The following is a 17,184-nucleotide window of genomic DNA, read 5'->3' as shown; positions in this document are numbered from 1 at the left end:
GGGTATTTTGGGTGGGGTTTCATAATTAGTGCTGACCTTAACTTCACAGTGCTGCTCCAATTACACTGTCTTTTCTCAGGATAGGGCTGCAAGGCAGTGAAATAAAGTATCTCGGTAGGTCTTATTCCATTGCTATTTACATGGGGTTTTTTATTTTTTATCCCTTTTCAGAATCAGTGTCTAGCCCTTTGGGTGCAGTATTTCCATCCAGTAAATGGAGAGAAACACAGAGAGAGCTTGTGACATTCATGTAGTCCTGATGCTTAAAATGCATAAAGGGGAAGACACTAATTGGAATAAAATCCATATTTTTTGATGAGTGAGTTCTTCAGCTGTTTTTCCCATTTGCTGCACTGAAGGGATGCAACTCCAAGGGTCATCCTCCAGAATTCTGCAGAGTTCCTCTCCATCTCTCTTTACCACAACTTGGCCTTAGCAGCAGGGGTCAGTTCTCTTCATCAGCTTTGCCACTGGCTTTACCCAGGACTTGTATTCTGCTCCAGTGGGGATTGCAGAGCCATGACTACTGGATCATTAATTATATATAATTTTTATGAGGTTTTCAAGCTAAATGGAGAACATAGTGGTCTCAGTGTTCTCTTTAGAGTTTATTTCCTGTTTAGACTGTTTCATAACCAGAATTGACTCATGGAGGAGATAGAACTATTTTACTTCCAGGCCACTTGAAAACTTCTGTGTAGGCATTCTCAAATTCCTGTGCTGTAAAGCTGTATATAGTTACATTTTATACATTTTCAAATGTTTCAAAGGACTATTTCTCATGTTTTTTTTTTTCCCAACAGGTAGAGAACGGGATTTTTACCAGCTACCTATTAATGTAGAGATGGGAAATTAGGGATTTTACCCCTCCTTTGCTTACATTCTTTTTGCTCTGTCGCACAGGAAAGCATTTATCATTAGTTAATGCAGACATTTCTAATTCTTTTTGTTCTCTTCTCCAGCCTTAGGCAGTATTAGAAATAGCTTGCTATGAATATATTCCTGGCGTGCATAATGTCTGCTCATATTTAAAATCTCCTGCAATATCCCCTCTTTTAATTCTTGAAAGGCAGAGGGAGACACAGACAAGAGGCTTTGAAAGCTTTTGAGAAGTTAGGGGACTCTCTTCAACAGAGCGAGTTCAGCAGGCAGTTTTGTCTTGTTTGCTTCAGGGATAATACTATTCAGAATTTCTTTGGGAAGAAGATCAATCTGGACTCACAATGTCTCTTAGAACATCATCTGGTCCTCTCAAAACTGGATACCTGTCTTATCAGTTCCTGTGAAAATTACACTGTTTCTTGGTGCCAACCCTCTCCTCAGATACACAAGACTAAATAGGACCTGTCGTGTTCAGCTTTCAGGGTGTCTCATGAGGATAAATTCTGTTTATAATGTGCAGCAGGGGAAATTTACCACAGCATCCATGCAGCCTTCTTTTGCAATTTAGGAGTAGGTGGGCTGCTCAGATTGAGCTGTCATTCCTGCACAGATGATGATGGTGCAGTCAGACTGGCAGGGGATGTTTTCAGACCTGTGCAGGAAGGTTGATTTTCCCCACTAGTTTGTACCAGGAGGGAGGTGTGGGCAGTCACAGTAGGTGGTGCAGTCTCCTGTTAAGTTTTCTGCTGAAATTCTGTGCCTCTGCCTATATATTGAGAAGCCAGACAGCTTCTTTCTAAGACTTTTTAAATCAAATGTCTGTTTTCTTGAGAAGTGTTCCTTTGGTGCTGTAAATGAAAGGTCTAAAGTCACCTGAAGAAAGTAATTTTAATCATTCTCATAGGGGACCATTAGCATTTTCTTAGTAGCAGATAGTTGCATAATAAATTAAACCTCTACTGTTTTTCTTTAGTTACTGTATGTAGGAATCACAGGTTCTTCTGGAAGATGCTGGTCTTTTGTTGGCACTTCCTTGCTGTCTGAGGTGTTTGTTTCATTTTGTGTTTTATTTCCTCAGTATCTTAATGGCCTTTGGTTTAGTTGTCCCCCAAGCTGGTGCAAGTAACTTGCAGTAAGTTGTACTGTTGTGCAGTGCCATTAGTGCCAGAACACAGTAACAGTGGGTTAAATTTGCAGTTAGGTGAGGTGTTTTGACTAATCTGTTGTTCAGAAAGGAGGACAAAACTACATTGGACTAAGAAGCTGCAGTCTGTGATTTTTGATGAGTTAACTGCCATCAATTTAAAAGTTTACTGTGCTGTTCATCTTCGACAGTGTGACTGAATGCACTGGCATATTTTGTTCCTACACAAGGTATCAATGTGTTGCTCTTCCCTTGTAATTACATGTAATTACTTTATATTTAATATATAAAATAAGGTACAATTGAATTAAGTCCTTTGGGTTAAAAAATCCTCCTGGAAATCATTTAACAAAGATGACTTTCCATGAATAAAGAATTGCAGTTGAGGATATCATCATTATTTTGTAGTGCATTTGACTTAAATTGCACAAATAGGCCTTTCATTCCAAACTAATCTACAAATGGAAAGGCATCCCACACTATTTTTACTTTGAAAATCATCCTCTGGTGTTAAATCTCCACAACAGAGCATAATTGGATGTGTTTTGACAGTAGCTTTTTATTTACTTTATTCACACCACTTTTAGCTTGTTTACCATCCATATTTTCCATGTTGTGGCTGACAAGTCTAAGACCCACCCAAAAACAGCAGGGAAAAATAACGCTTCAAAGCTGCACAGCGTGTAGCATGTCTCTAGATGAGATCCATCATATTTTGGGGATATTTTTGGCAGACCATATCCCTATATAGTTCCCTGAGAGAGTCTACAAGCAGATGCAGTGACAGTCTGCATATGTAGAAAAGACACTGACTTACAGACAGAGGTATTCAATGAAAGCAGGCAAAGCCAGTAGTTCCTTGGGTGCAGCAAGGAGTTGGTTGTGAAAGTGAGCTCTTGCTCTTCCTATCATCATCCATTGGAAAATACCTTTTAAATGTTTTGCTAGGAGGACTTCTGTGTTGCTTTGGTAGGGACAGTATCTGTCAAAGTGGCCAGTGCATATGAGATTCATGTGTCTTGGCAAGGTGCACAAAGCTTTTACAATATATAATTGCCTTCCACAGGAGTCAGGTATTACCTGTTACATCAGCCCTTGGGAAGAGCACAAGCTTGGAAGTTGATCTAACATCTGAGATTACATAATGTCAATTCCACTGTGATATTTGTAATTTTCTGCAGTTATCCATAGTGTGTGGGTGGTTTATTACTATGTCCAAGTCCTGCTGCTGTGCAGTAGAACTACTGAGCCTCAGCCCCTCATCTGCCTAATGTGGACAGATCCACTGAGGTGAGGTTGATGGAAATTCATCCCACAGAGAATCTTACCAGCTGTTTAGCATAGGCCTTGTAATTTGGTTCAGGTTATTTTACAGAAGATGTTTTACAAAATACCCTTGGTAATTTTTTTTTAAATACTTACTTATATGCTACAGCCTAGGTAATAGGTTAGACCACTTTGGTACTGTTTGTTAGAAATATCTTGGGTTTTAAATTACTGCAGGTTAAAAATTAATGGGAAATTACATGGGGTTTTCCCCATTTTATCCAGTTCTCCTTCACCAAACATTTGTAGTTTCTCAGTCCCAGTTTTGGCTGGGATGCAGTTTATTTTCTTCCTAGTGACCAGTACAGAGCTGTGTGTTGGCTTTAGTATGAGAATAATGTTGATAATATGGTAATGGTTTAGTTACTGAGCAGAACTTGTCCTAGATCAGGACTTTTCAGTTTCCCATGCTCTGCCAGTGAGCAGGTGCACAAGAAGCTGAGAGGGAGTGGGGGCAGAGCAGGTGACCTGAACTGGCCAAAGGGATGCTCCATCCCATAGAGCATAAACTGGGAGAGTTGGCAGGGAGGAGCTGATCACTCCTGAGCGATGGATTGAGCTGGGAGCAGTTATGTTGTGCATCCCTTATCTTTCTTGTCTTTTATTCCCCTTTTGGTTACCTCTCTCTTTTTTCATCATTTTCATCGTCCTTGTTGTTACTGGTTTTGTTGTTACTTACTTTATTTCAAAGTGTTCGTATCTCAACTCATGGTTACCTTTTTCCAGTTCTCCTCCCAGCCCCACCTGGAGCAGGGAAGAGCAAGCAGCTGCATGGGACATAGTTGCTGGCTGGGATTAAACACAGACACTCTCAAGGAATTTCACAATTACCTGTAAATTGCAAACCGGCTTCTTAAAGAACTCCCCTCATTAAAAAAAAATATTTATGTTCAAGTTTCCAAGATAAAATTTTTCTTCTTCATAGGGAAAACAAGTGCACCTGCACTGGCAGGGCTACAGCTCTTCCTTGATTTTGAGGAATTTAAAAAAAATTCAACAAAAAAACTAGCAGAGAAACAATAGAACACCCCAGATGCAACACTAACAAAACTTACCTACTTCATCATGAGTAGATTTTAAAATACCTGTTCTTCTGCTATTAATGCCACAGTTCCATATGCAGCTCCTGATCACTGGGGCATGACAAGAATGAGTTTTGTACTTAACCTTATCTAAAGATGGGAAACGGTTATTTAGGATTATTTGCACTTCAAAATTATAGGGCAATTACTAGATTATCCCTTGGGCATAGCTTTTATTATTGTGACTTTATTTCTCATGCTGGCTTTATTTTTGCTTCCATTTTCCTCCCTCGAAGCAGCCATTCAAGCAGTGATTAAATAAAACAAACATAAGAAGCATTTGCAGAGTAGATGCATAAGTATAATTATTATCATTCACTTATATTATCTGTGAATTACTATTTTTGCTGAGATAAAGGAATTGGTGGGTATTTCCTTTCATAAATTCTTAATTGTATCTTTGTAGTGCTTACCACTGGTGTGATCAGCTTAGCAAGCCCCAGATCATCCCTGTTGCATTGCATTCCCCTCCCCACCTGTAACGGGCAGGATGAGTTACCCTTGGGAGCCAAAGGACAATAATGCTGACTGACTTGAGTATTCTCTGTAAAATGTATGGGGCTCCATTTGGTTTAATTTCAGATCTGCTGCTGATACTGCTGGCAGTTCATGAAGTGTATTTATTGTGGTCCTTTGCATACAATTTTTCTCTGAAGTACCTCTAAGAGCTTCTGTCACTATTGTGAGCAACTCACTGTTGACTTTTAACTCAGTAAAACCCTGACAGAATCTCATTGTAGAGCAAGTAAGCACCACTTACTTTTCATATGCTTAGTCATCCTTCTGTGTGCTGTCGTGATTTTAAAAAGCAGTTCAACTAGCTGGAGCCAAAAGTTTTGACTGTCCTGAATTTCCCTTTGAAATAAAAAAAAATGGTTGTTTTTTTTTTTTCTTTTACAAACCTGGAATGTGTCAAAATCTACAAACCCAGCTTACCTTTACAGTTTTCATTGTGTCTTTTAACTGTGTGTTTCCAATTGCATACAAAACCTGTCATCTGTGGGTACACAGTATCTGTCATCCAGAAGGATCAGAGGTAGATTAAGGTGATATTTAAACTCCACATAGGTTTTCTTTGTTCATCAAAGGAGTATACCTGTCTCCAGTGTGAAATGCAGTAAGTTTTTTTCAGCAAAACCTTTGCCATTTTGCAAACAGAATGTGATTAGCTATATTTCTCTCAAGCTAGCAGAGAAGTTTAAGGAAGATATGCCTGTACGTGGTAAAATGACAGACTCACTTTTGTCTCCTCCTGAGGAAAACCTCTCGGAAACGCCGAGGCACTAACACTGCAAAGGACATTATTTCCTCTAACTTGAGACCCAGCTGCCGTGAGTCTTGTCTGGCTTCTGATGGCATTGGTAGCAAAATTCATATCAGTTAACAATGGGAGTGAAGTCAGACTTTCAGAAGTCCAAACTTACATCTGCACTGCTTGAGGATTGTGTCATTGTGGTGCAACCAAATGGAAATATTCTAAAAAGAATCTTTAAAATTCCTTTAGGCTGAGATCCCTCAAGCAAATAAGATAGTCCGTGTCAGTAGGATAAAAAGCCCTAGAGACTGTCCCATCGACTTTAAAGCATGAAAATATGTCAGTTTCTGGAAATTTTGAAATAAAGTTCTGAACAAAAAAGGGGGGAGACAAAGAGAGTTACAACCAAAACTGTGAACACAAATAGATTGAGCTAGCCAAAATCTGTGTCCTGAAACCCAGAGGAGTTCTGTCCAGTGATGGTCTAGATTGAACTACATAAATCACAGATTTGTTTCATAGTGAATATATGATTGTCTACGAGCAGTGTAGATCTTGAGAGTGTCTCAGAAGCATGTGTGGAATATTAATTGTTTAGATATTAGTTCATTCAACTCTTACTAAACTACTAATATCAGTTATAAGTAATTAATGTTTGAGCTATTGCATATTAAGATACACATCAGATTAATATATTTTCTGGGTACATGGCTTTTGATGTTGTGAATATCCTAAAGCACTCTGCCTGTATAACTTTTTATTTTTCTGCAAATATCCTTTGCTAATTCTCTCCTTGACCTGCTTTCTCTTCCTTTTCTATTTCCTCAAGCAGAACTGGTTGGAAATCTTTCAAAATGTAAGTGAAACCAAAGATTTTTCTGAGACATAAATGCTATCCATTTCCTGACCAGTTCCACTTTCTTCTGAAGTGCACTGGTATTTTCTTTTCTCCCCTTTTTCGTTTTACAGCAATTCTTTTTTTTGCACCTCTTTGTGAACTTCTGTTTTTCTTTACCAGCATCTCTGTTTGCAGACACTGTGGGATGATAACCTCATACCCTCTCCTCTGGGACATCCCTCTGTAGTCCCTGGGAATTTCATTTTATTTTTATGCTGCTTTGGAGGAATTGGGATCTGGAGTAAGTCCCATGGGCAGGGCTTTTGAATCCAGATTATAGCTTCTTCATGTAAAGGCAACATTAGAGACTCATGAGCAGGACAAATCAGGGATATTTCTTTGGCATGTGGATGCACTGCTCGATGGAGCTGTAGCTTTCTTTTTATTGACAGTCAGTACAAACTCACAAAAGGAGATCTAAATAGCATAAAAATGGGTGTCTTGGTTTAAATCACATTCTTTAGAAGAAGCCTTGTTCACTTGCAGTCAGTAGGAATCCCATTTGAGTTCACACCTATTCTGTCCTGTATTTGTTTCCTTGGTGAATGGATTGCTATGTTTTAGTGGAAAATTAGTAGTGTGTGGTTTTTGGTAAGCCATATTGCTCTGACTTTTAGCTGCCTTGTAAAATCAAGTAAGTTTAATTTTATGGTAATTTATGATAATTTTTAACATTTTTAAATGTAAATTTACCCTAAAAATGAAGAATCTGTCACTTAAAATGCATCACATGCTTCCTTGTAATGGCTGATCTTAAGGAGTTAGTTATAAATTCACCTTATAACTAGCTTAGTATGGATGATTTCTTATTCTAAGCATTTGGCATCCTCTAATGACAACCCCTGCAGTTGCAAGCCATCACAGTGTAAATGCAGTTGGCTTGCTGCACAGTCATGAATGACATTGCACTTAGTTATTAATAATTGAAGAAGCTTTGTATATTCCTTCTGAGTTCTTTATGGAATTTATGGATCCTACATCTACTCAGAAATCTAGGCAAAAGTAATTTTGTTGAGCAAAAGAGGTTGGCAAGAGCCTTTCTCTGCTAATAAGTGTACCTACTATTCTATACATTTCTTTGAAAGCACTGTAAATAACATTTGGAATTACTGATGAATTTGCTGCCTTCTAGCATTGTCCTGTCACTGGTTCATAAATACAAGGGGGTTTCTTATCTCAGCGAGCTCTTGGGGACAAGGGCATGTAGATGAACAAGACTGTGGAATTACATACCACTTATTTTTCCCACCTTTCAACCTAGCCTTTCAGAATTGGGTAATACTCAGCTGTTTCTTGTGTAAGGAAACCATACATGAGGTCCATTGCCTGAAACCTAAAGTACTCTCCCATTTTTTAAAGTAGAAGAGCAGTAATACTCTGGACTTGCCACTGTGCCATTCCTCTTGAGAAACATCTATGTTCAGTGTGTGCATTTAAGAAAGGGGTTTAATCCAACACTGCCCCAAGTGTGCAAAAGCACTCTAATGGTAACATGAAGATGGCAAGTTTAAATCAGTTTATCATGTGATGGTTTAAACAGCCTTGTTTTTTTGTTGGATTTTTTTTAATTGACAGAGAGGTTCAAGGCTGGTAAACTGGCAGGTGGCAGTGATGATTGCTTTACTCAGTGACAAGCATCCTACTCTCCTCCTTTCCAGCAGGAGTTAAGCATTGTACAGAATCAGTGCCTTCTTTAATACTATTATAAGCATTATATTCTGTTTTTTAAAGTCAGTGGAATGTTCTAATACTTTTCACTCAGGAAAAAAAAACTGTTAGTTTTTAAACATATCATGCTGCAGTAGTTCCCACTGCACAGGATGCCATAAAACCAAAGGAGGAAATGACAACTTCTACAGCTAATCCAGATTTATTTTTTTCTACTGCTTGTTTTTCAACTCGTTCTGATATTTTCTTGGCAGCTAGTGATATAAGATTGTATTGCTTTTAAGATTATTTATTAACTGATCAGAATCAGAACTGTGACTGGACCTGGTTGTTCCTTCTCTTGCAAAGAGTCCTAAATAGAAGTTGTGCTACTTCCCAGGTGAACCGTGGAATGCAAGTTGGAATTAGAGTTGGAAAGTGTCTTTCAGAGGAGGCAAGAAATTGTCCCAGAAAGCTACTGTCTCTTCCCCACATTTTTTGTAGTATCACTTAATATGCAAAAGACGGGGGGCTATTTATGCAACTTACCAGAGTTTATTTACCCAATAGGTAAAATAATGTTGGGGGTTTTTCTTTTTAATTTTTGAATGTGTAAACTATTAATTGAAATTTAAATCAATACTGTTTACACATCATTTATTTGTAACCATCCCCTACTTTTTCCTGATTCTTTTGCTGTTTTGCATCTTTTGGCTTGTTTTGTATGTCAAGTCCAATCCACGAACAATTAGGCTTTGAAACCAGCTTGCTTGGACATTGCTTTGATAGTCATCATTTCAGATTGTAATTTCAATGTATCTGTCAGTTGGCTTTATCATCTTTTGCTTTGAAGCAGGATCACATCTCTGTGGCTTCTAAGACTGCTTGGATTTGTTTTTACAGGAATGGAATAACAAACTGCCGTATGCGGACAGAAAGCGAACAGTCCTGCGGCTCTCCAGTTGTTAGCGGTGACCCAAAGGAGGATCACAACTACAGCAGTGCCAAATCTTCCAACCACAGGAGCACATCACCTGCTAGTGACTCCATTTCCTCTTCCTCTGCTGACGACCAGTATGAATTTGCAACTAAAGGTAGCCAAGACAGCAGTGAAGGAAGTGAAGTTAGCTTCCAGAGCCATGAGAGCCATAGCGAAACAGAAGAGGAGGACAAAAAGCAAAGTCGGAAGGAGACCAAGGATTCTTTAGCTGACAGTGGATATGCATCCCAGCACAAGAAAAGGCAACATTTAATGAAGGCGAAAAAAGTACCAAGTGACACACTGCCTCTTAAAAAGAGACGTACAGAAAAGCCCCCTGAGAGTGACGATGAGGAGATGAAAGAAGCAGCAGGATCACTCCTGCATTTAGCAGGAATTCGATCCTGTTTGAACAACATCACCAATCGGACGGCAAAGGGGCAGAAAGAGCAAAAGGAAACCACAAAAAATTAGAACAAATCAATGATTTGTTTGAACTTACAAAGTTTTGTTTCAGCACGTCAGGTGAATTCTAATGATTTGTGGCAATATCAGCAATTTTTTCCTTTTTTGATTTTCTTCTATTTCTTTTTGTTTTGTTTCTTTGGGTTTTTTTGTTTGGTTTTTTTTTTTTTTTTGACCCTTAAGATTTTTATTTTTAAAGGAGATTGAAGCCATAGAACTCATACTGACACTCAGCTAATTTACAAAAGCTTTTCATTACCTGAAGACAAAAAGTTAACAAAAAAAAAGAAAGCCAAAATCGCCATTGCTTTCTCCAGCTTATCAAAAATGCATGGTTGAATACGCAGTGATATCCACATTAATGTGATGGGAGTAAAATTGGGCACTTGGAAATCCCTCTTATAGTAGAGGAGCTGTGCATAATTAAGTATTCATTCAGGCCTGGCCCTTAAGAATTTTTTTAATGGCCTTACCATTGGGTTAGAAGTGAATGTGAATAAAGAGATTTGTGGGAAAGAGGAGGCATGTACTTCTCAACCAGGAACTGTTTGGTGGCACTTGGAGATGTTGTGCCACACAAGTCTTCAGACAGCCACTGGTGGCAACTGTGCAAGCAGTAATGCACTTCTAGTGTGTCACATATTCTATGTGGCTCATAATGAGAAGACTGGTAACTCTTAAGTTTGAGGAAACTATGTATGCAATGGGTTTCAGTGAAATAATGAAATGGGAGGGGTGTGATTGTTAGTAGCATCATTAACCATTGAATTCTGTCTTCTATATTAAATTGAAAGAATGTTCAAAAAGCCATAAGCCTGAAGATTGGCACTGCGTGCAAAAAATAATAGTAATAGGGAAAAACAAACTATGTCTTCTAAACTGCCTGAGTGAAAAGTAATCAAGTTTAAGAAATTACAGTAGATACAATGTACATCAGAATCTTTTTCTGTGGATCACATCCTTGATCTAACGGGAAAAAAATGCTACAAAACCTGCCATTAGTAGTATTCTGTATTTAAAAATAGAAGGAAAGTATATTGGTGAACAGTAAAATTCAGAAGTTCAACAAAAAAGCTCCTACACTGCCCTCAGAAATGAGTGTGCAGTGACCATCAGTCAGGATTCATCTGTGCAAAAATGACAACAAATTTCCAGATTCAACCAGCATAGCCAGCAGAAGAAATTTGATCCACATTGCATGGATTCTTTAGGGAAAGGGGGAAAACAAAAAGCAAACAATTTTTTTTATTCAAAGATGACAAAGTTCTTGTAAGGTAAATAATGTATTTAGCATGAAGCATGAATTATTTTCATATAAATATAGAAAATAGAGAAAAAGGCTATGCCTCTAATTTTTAAGCCCTTAGGCTTAGAGTTTGTTTTTTGGGGGTTTTGTTTTGTTTTGTTTTTGTTTTGGTTCTTTTTTGTTGTCGTTGGGGTTTTTTTGAAGCAGGTGTTTAAGGTTTAACCTTCTTCAGGGACAAACACTGACTGTTGGGGAACTTACTCTGCAATATTAAAAAATAAAATCTTCATGCTCTGGTAGGGCTTGGATGGTTGAATTATACTGCCTTGTCTGCACATTCAGCCCCCTCTCCCTACTTCTGTTAAAAAAAAAAAAAAAAGAAAAAAAGAAAAAAGTAAAAGTGTGTCTTTTCTTCGTCTGTACATGTGTAACATGACGCAATAATCTGAGGGCAAATTTAGTAGTGAGTGTGTATGACAGAATCAAGAAAATAACGGGAGGTTAATTGAGGAAAACTCTCTGATTTGATTCAGGAATAAGTAGACAAGAAAATAGCTTTGCTAATTTGCCATGAAAAGTTGAAGTTAGCTAAGGGCCTTATGGTGGTGTCCGGATTAAAAAAAGTGTTCCAGAGATTGTGAGTCAGGTACAGTGCTACTCTCCTGGTAAGGATGACTGTGAGACTGAAAATCACTACAGCAGAGAGAAGCTGTGAAATAAACAGAACAGTCTCTCTCACCTAGATTCTTGAATTTGGCATGAAAAATTCTACACATAGAATATCCTAGAGGAAAAAAGAAAATCCCAGAAACCAACCACTTAAGAGAACAAAATGGTCGGTTTCTTAAAGAGTATAGGTTTAGATTTATCACTAACAGCTGTTTCAGGCAGTAGTTTCACCAAGATGGATCTAGTTTATGAAGAGTGAGTTAGAGAAGGGTTTGACTTCCTCCTCAGTGCAGTGAGCTAAAAGTTATATTTGGAGTTGCCTGTGATGTGTGCTCAGTTAGGACGTGGAAGGACTGAAGGACAGGCAGGTCTGGACCTGGTTCTGTGCCCCACAAGCATCTTGTAAAGAACAGTGCAGCACAGCAAAAGTGTGCCTCTCCTCCCATCTCAGCCAGCATGTCCTGGGATCCAGGAGCAGCTTGATAGCTGCCAGAGCTCAGCACAACTGCCATCTTAGGAGATAAGGAAGGAGAGAGCCGTGGATAGTGCAAGGAACAGCCTTGTTCCTCTCAGTTTGCAGGGGTCGATGCATGCAGGGTTGATTCCCAGCATTAGTTAAGGCAGGAGTACATAGAGACTAACTTCTGTTGGCTGCCTGCAGCCTTTAGATAATGTTGGGGAAAACAGGAAGGACCAATCCCTTGGCCAGGTAACACAGAGATGAATGAGCCATAACATTTCCCTTGTCTGATTAGACTGGGGTAATCTGCTTCTTCCCAAGTCCATGCTCTCTGCAGCCAAAGTCTGTAGGCAGTGAAACACACAACCCTGTACAAGAGAACTTGGTCTTCATCTTTTACAGACTTTTGGGAGAGTCATTTGAAACAGAAGATACTACAGTATCACTTTGCCACCACCTTTGCTTATTAATGCATAGTTGTATCAGCTTGGGAGTGGCTTAATATTTACCAAAAACAGCACCGAAAAATCTAGTGGCAGAAAATACAAACCATGGCTCAGCCATCTCTGTCCTCCAGGGAAAGAAATGTGTTTGTGTGCCAGTGGCCAGATTCTGTCCACAACACTAATTCCAGAGCAACTTCTCTGATCGCAGTGTGTCAGTGCAAATGAGATCAATATCTACTGAACAACAAATACCATTCATTAATGTGGACTCTTGGTGGCTAAATATATAATTACCACTAGTATTACTCATCTTAGAAAACAGTCATTTTGCATAAATATCTAATTAGGCAGGTTAACTTTATACAGATATATATATATATATAAAACACCTATCTAAGACTTCGGCAAGTTCTCTATATACTTCCTGGTAAACCTAAAATGTTGGCAAGCATCTATTTTCATATTAAAATTTGTTTCTCCTAGCTTGATCTACTAGGGAGGTATTCTTTGGTAGGATTTTACAAAGTTGTGTTCAGGAACCAGCAGTTTGGGCTGCAATCATTGGATTATTTCTGGTGTTTAAAAACAACTTGTCCTTATTGATGCTTACTCTGACTGTGGATGAGAAGTACATAATTTGGATTGCATAAAGTATTTAGGAGTCACCTTTTAAACCATATTTGTGCCTGGCTGACAATGGCAACTTTGTCAGAACTGGTTCTACTCCATCAGAGAAGTTCTCTTTTTTTTGTGTAAGAACTGAAATTGATTTGTTTTCCAAGAAATACGATGTCAGCTTTTAATCGAGTTGTCTTTACTTCAACTGAATGATGTCAAAACGGACTGGTAATTGCACTGTATTACAAACTCTCTCACTTGCCAGATAGGAGGTGGTGTGGATTTGCTTGTTTGCTTTCCTTCTAAGCCATTTTGGGGTGAGAAGTTGTCAAATCTCTTAACTTCCCCTTCTTCTCACTCTTAAGTATTGCCAAATTAGCGTTTCTCCAAGACAGGTGGGGGCAAGGTCAGCAAGTGTTCAGTGGTGAGTTTCACATGGACATGAATTGTAAGGGTTGCTGGACTTCATGGCGAGTTCCTTTGGAATATGCCTTTTGCAGCAAGAAGCTCTTGCAGGCCAGAGCTAATGCCATAAGCAGATTTCACCAGCATCTCCAGGGAGGTGAAATCTGCTGATCATGCTTGCATTCTGCAAGCAGTTGGATGTCCTACTGCATTTTGGTGCAGATTCTGCTTGCATTCAAAAATGCAAGCAAGGTCTTGAACAGCTTAAATGTATCACCCCATAGCTGTTTCTGAAAGCAGTTCTGCTTCTGATCTTCTCCTGGCAAAATTGGCAGTAGTTCTACAAAGATCACAGGGCTTGAAAAGCCGAATTGGGAGTGAGGAGGTGTGCCCTGTAGGACTAGAGAACTGTCCTGACACTGTTCTCTTCTCTCCAGCAATTGAGATGAGGTTCATCTTCTGGTTCCTCTCCTACTTTAATGGGAGAAGGGAATCCCAAAGGAGATGCATTGGCTCCCAGTGTTCAGCTGAATTACTGTCTACTTGTGGAAAAGATACAGAAAAAAGCTGGAGGCTGCATTCTTCACTGGAGTGAGGTAGAGATACATTGACATAGTTTAGCAGAGATTGAAATCCTAAATTGTACACCAAATGGCACCATGGATAAAATCACCAAAACAACAGTTTGTCCTGGTTTCTTAATAGTAGTAATTTATTTTCGCTGTGGTTTTGGCTCCCATCCCAATCTATCTAAAGATGTAGATCATAGAATCAAAATATGTTGAATTGGAAGGGACCCATGTGACTCTTGGCCCTGCACAGGACACACCAAGACTCACACTGTGGGTCTGAGAGTGCACAATCTGAGTTTTTCTAGAACTTGAAGGTGTCTGGTCTCCTTTGCAGTTAGTGGAGGTATAGACACCCAAGTGCTTCTGGAAGCCTTTACCTATTATTATTATTGTTACCACAATTTTTGCTTTAATCCGACCCTAGGCATTTTTGAAAATATTACTCTCCTGTGCTCCAGGATCAGCATAAAACTACTGAGAAACTGCATTTCCAATGCAATTTACTTCACTTCTTGGAGAATGCAAACCCAGCTCCTTCAGGCACATCACTACTGCCTGAACAGCTCATTGGCATATTTTGTAGGAAATACTTTGAAACATTTTCTTAACTTTGCCACCAAAAGAGCATTTGAACCATACATCCTCCTGATTGTAACTGAGTATCAGTGTTGACCGTCTGACCAGTTAAGTTTTAGTAGTGTTCTTCACAGCCCTCCAGTAATATATCAAACACTGTTATGCACATAATGCAGCACTGTGATCTAATTTAAATAATACTTTTTTATTATTTATACTACTCTATGTAATATACATCAACACTTTGCTATATAACCTAAGTGATAACCCTCTTCTTAGTTACCTGCCAAACTCTGAATTTCTGTTTGATTTATATTGCAATTAGCACAGTTACCAAGTTGTAATGATGTCTCTTTTCCTTTGAAATGGGATGTGTAAGTCAAACTATACATTTTGTGTGTTTCTGTTTTGAGATGAAGTTTATAAGGATTTACACACAACATTCAGTGTTCTGTATAAATCTACCTACATTTGTAAATTCATCTGTTAATCCCCTTTTCTTTAGAAAGTATTAATTGATGGTTTATTAGGGATTTTTATTTTTGCATTTTTATTTTTAGTACTGGTTATTCTTGAATTAAGCAGAGACTTGTCAGCTGGGTTGCTTTATCCTTGATCATGTACATGACCTTATAATTCTTCCACAGTTCAGCAAACAACTACTAGCTTCACTGACCAAAAAAAAAAAAAAATCTCAACCTAATGTGTCTATGGTGCTGTATTTTGCTGGTATACATTTAAAACCAGAAATTATTTAAAGGTCACTTCTGAGTTGTTCTAATAAGTAGCCTTTCCTGGTTTGGGGAGTTTGGGTTTTGTTTTAGCATTGAAAACAAGGTATATTTATCTGAAGCTATATAGTGGTTTTTCTACTGTATCACATTTCCTTTTGCAAAGAGGAGAATATCCTGATGTAACATCCTTTCACAATCAGTGCAAGGGGGTTTTGTTTCACTTTTTTATTTTTAGTGGATTTCGTGAGGCTTTGGATCAGGCCAGCAGTTACAGGAGCTCATCATCTGAGGGTTTAAGGGATAAATGACAACTTGTGCTGGCCTTTAGTGCTAGAAGGGATTTTACCGAATACTAAAACTACATGCTGGACTCTGGAATGGCTGACAATCTAAAATGGGAATCTTTTTCGTTTGTTTACTCTGGCCTGAAATCCCAAGACCTTTTTTTGTTTGGATGACATTGAACTTGAGTACATTTTTAAGTTACTAGAGCATTGTACATTTCCTGAGTATGTGTGTGAAACAACAATTGAAAGTCATACCTGTATCTGATAACCAGTTCCATGCCTGCATCATTCACACTCACTACTTAAAACTGCCATGATGTAAAATGTTGGGGGGAATGATTTGTGTGTGTATGAAAAGCATTATGAACTTGTACATTTTTTTATACTCTGATCTGTAATTTCTGAAGTATTTTGTTTTACAGAAAAAGTGATAAAGCAATCAAAAGACCAAGAGATTTAGTATCAATGCTTGAGGGTCACAGGACCTTAACTGGCCAATAAGTTAATTTAGTACAGTGATAAGCCAATTTTTTTTGCTGTACTTGGCGTCTGAAACTGCCAATTTCATCAATATTAAGATACGAACTGTGACGGGGAATGAACAGTGATGTTAAGTTGTATTTGTGTTTACCTAAATGAGCAGTCCGAAGGCAAGTGCAATCAGCTGATCTTTAGGAAATATGAAATTGTTGATTTAGAGGCATACTTGCATTTTACATTTTCTTGATGTGTAATCATATTGCCAAAGACAAACTATTTCATCAATTATTATTGTAAATAACACTTTCCCAAAACCTACCATAAAGTTTCTGTGATGTATTGTCTTCCAGTTGCAATAAAAATTACTGAGTTGCATCAATTGAACAATTGTTTTTGTGTGAATATTAGTTTCAGAATATGCTCACATATTAAGACAGAACAACAGTAATTGTTTTGTTTTGGATTTTTTTAACCAATTAATTCTTACATTATTAAGTAGTTCTGGGCCTTGTGGGATGTTACCTGGATCTTCACTGCTGTAGATACCCACACATGTTCATTTGCTGTCATGTGCAGATGGCTAGATATACTGAACTGATGTTAAGTTAGGATCTGATCTTCCTTTTTCATCAGTTTTGCAGCCCAGAAACAAAGCTTATTTCACCGGGAATTGGTTTTTGTTTTGGTTTCTGGTTTTGTGAGGTTTTTGTTTGGTTTTTTCCTATTGTTAGCAACAATCAGAAAATATCCAGTAATAAAATGTCTAATGGCAAATATATAACATCCTGAAAAATATACCCTTGTAATCTGTGCATTAATTCTCCCACTTAAGTCTATAGTTGAAAGCAGTGCAAAAGGATTCTCTTCAGAGAATGAATAATGAGTAAAAAAATTGTAACAGTCTCATAGCTTTCTCCAATTAAAATTAAACTGAATAGTACAATCCTATAAGTCACAGCATTCCTCAGACCCTGTGTTTTTGAAAGTGTTCTGTTAACAGCCCTAAATATCTA

General features: G+C 38.2%; 1 protein-coding gene across 10 annotated transcripts in view; it reads left to right on the top strand.

Moving 5' to 3' along the window:
* The window catches only part of FOXN3 (forkhead box N3), a 207,365-nt gene extending 190,819 nt beyond the window's left edge, over positions 1-16,546 (top strand). For 5 of the 10 annotated variants that reach the window (XM_021531919.3, XM_077783992.2, XM_077783990.2 and 2 more), the window contains 2 exons: positions 6,522-6,545; positions 9,138-16,546. In XM_021531919.3, coding sequence (XP_021387594.1) covers positions 6,522-6,545; positions 9,138-9,687 — 574 coding nt within the window. In that variant the 3' untranslated portion in view covers positions 9,688-16,546. The remainder of the gene's footprint in view (positions 1-6,521; positions 6,546-9,137) is intronic. The other 5 variants (XM_077783993.2, XM_085580641.1, XM_077783991.2 and 2 more) reach the window with 1 other exon arrangement.
* Positions 16,547-17,184: the final 638 nt, after the last annotated feature.

Source organism: Lonchura striata, chromosome 5, assembly GCF_050655825.1.
Source record: "Lonchura striata isolate lonStrDom1 chromosome 5, ASM5065582v1, whole genome shotgun sequence".
Classification (NCBI taxonomy): domain Eukaryota; kingdom Metazoa; phylum Chordata; class Aves; order Passeriformes; family Estrildidae; genus Lonchura; species Lonchura striata.
The sequence above is the reverse complement of the archived record's forward strand: the minus strand, read 5'-3'. Positions and strand labels throughout refer to the sequence as shown.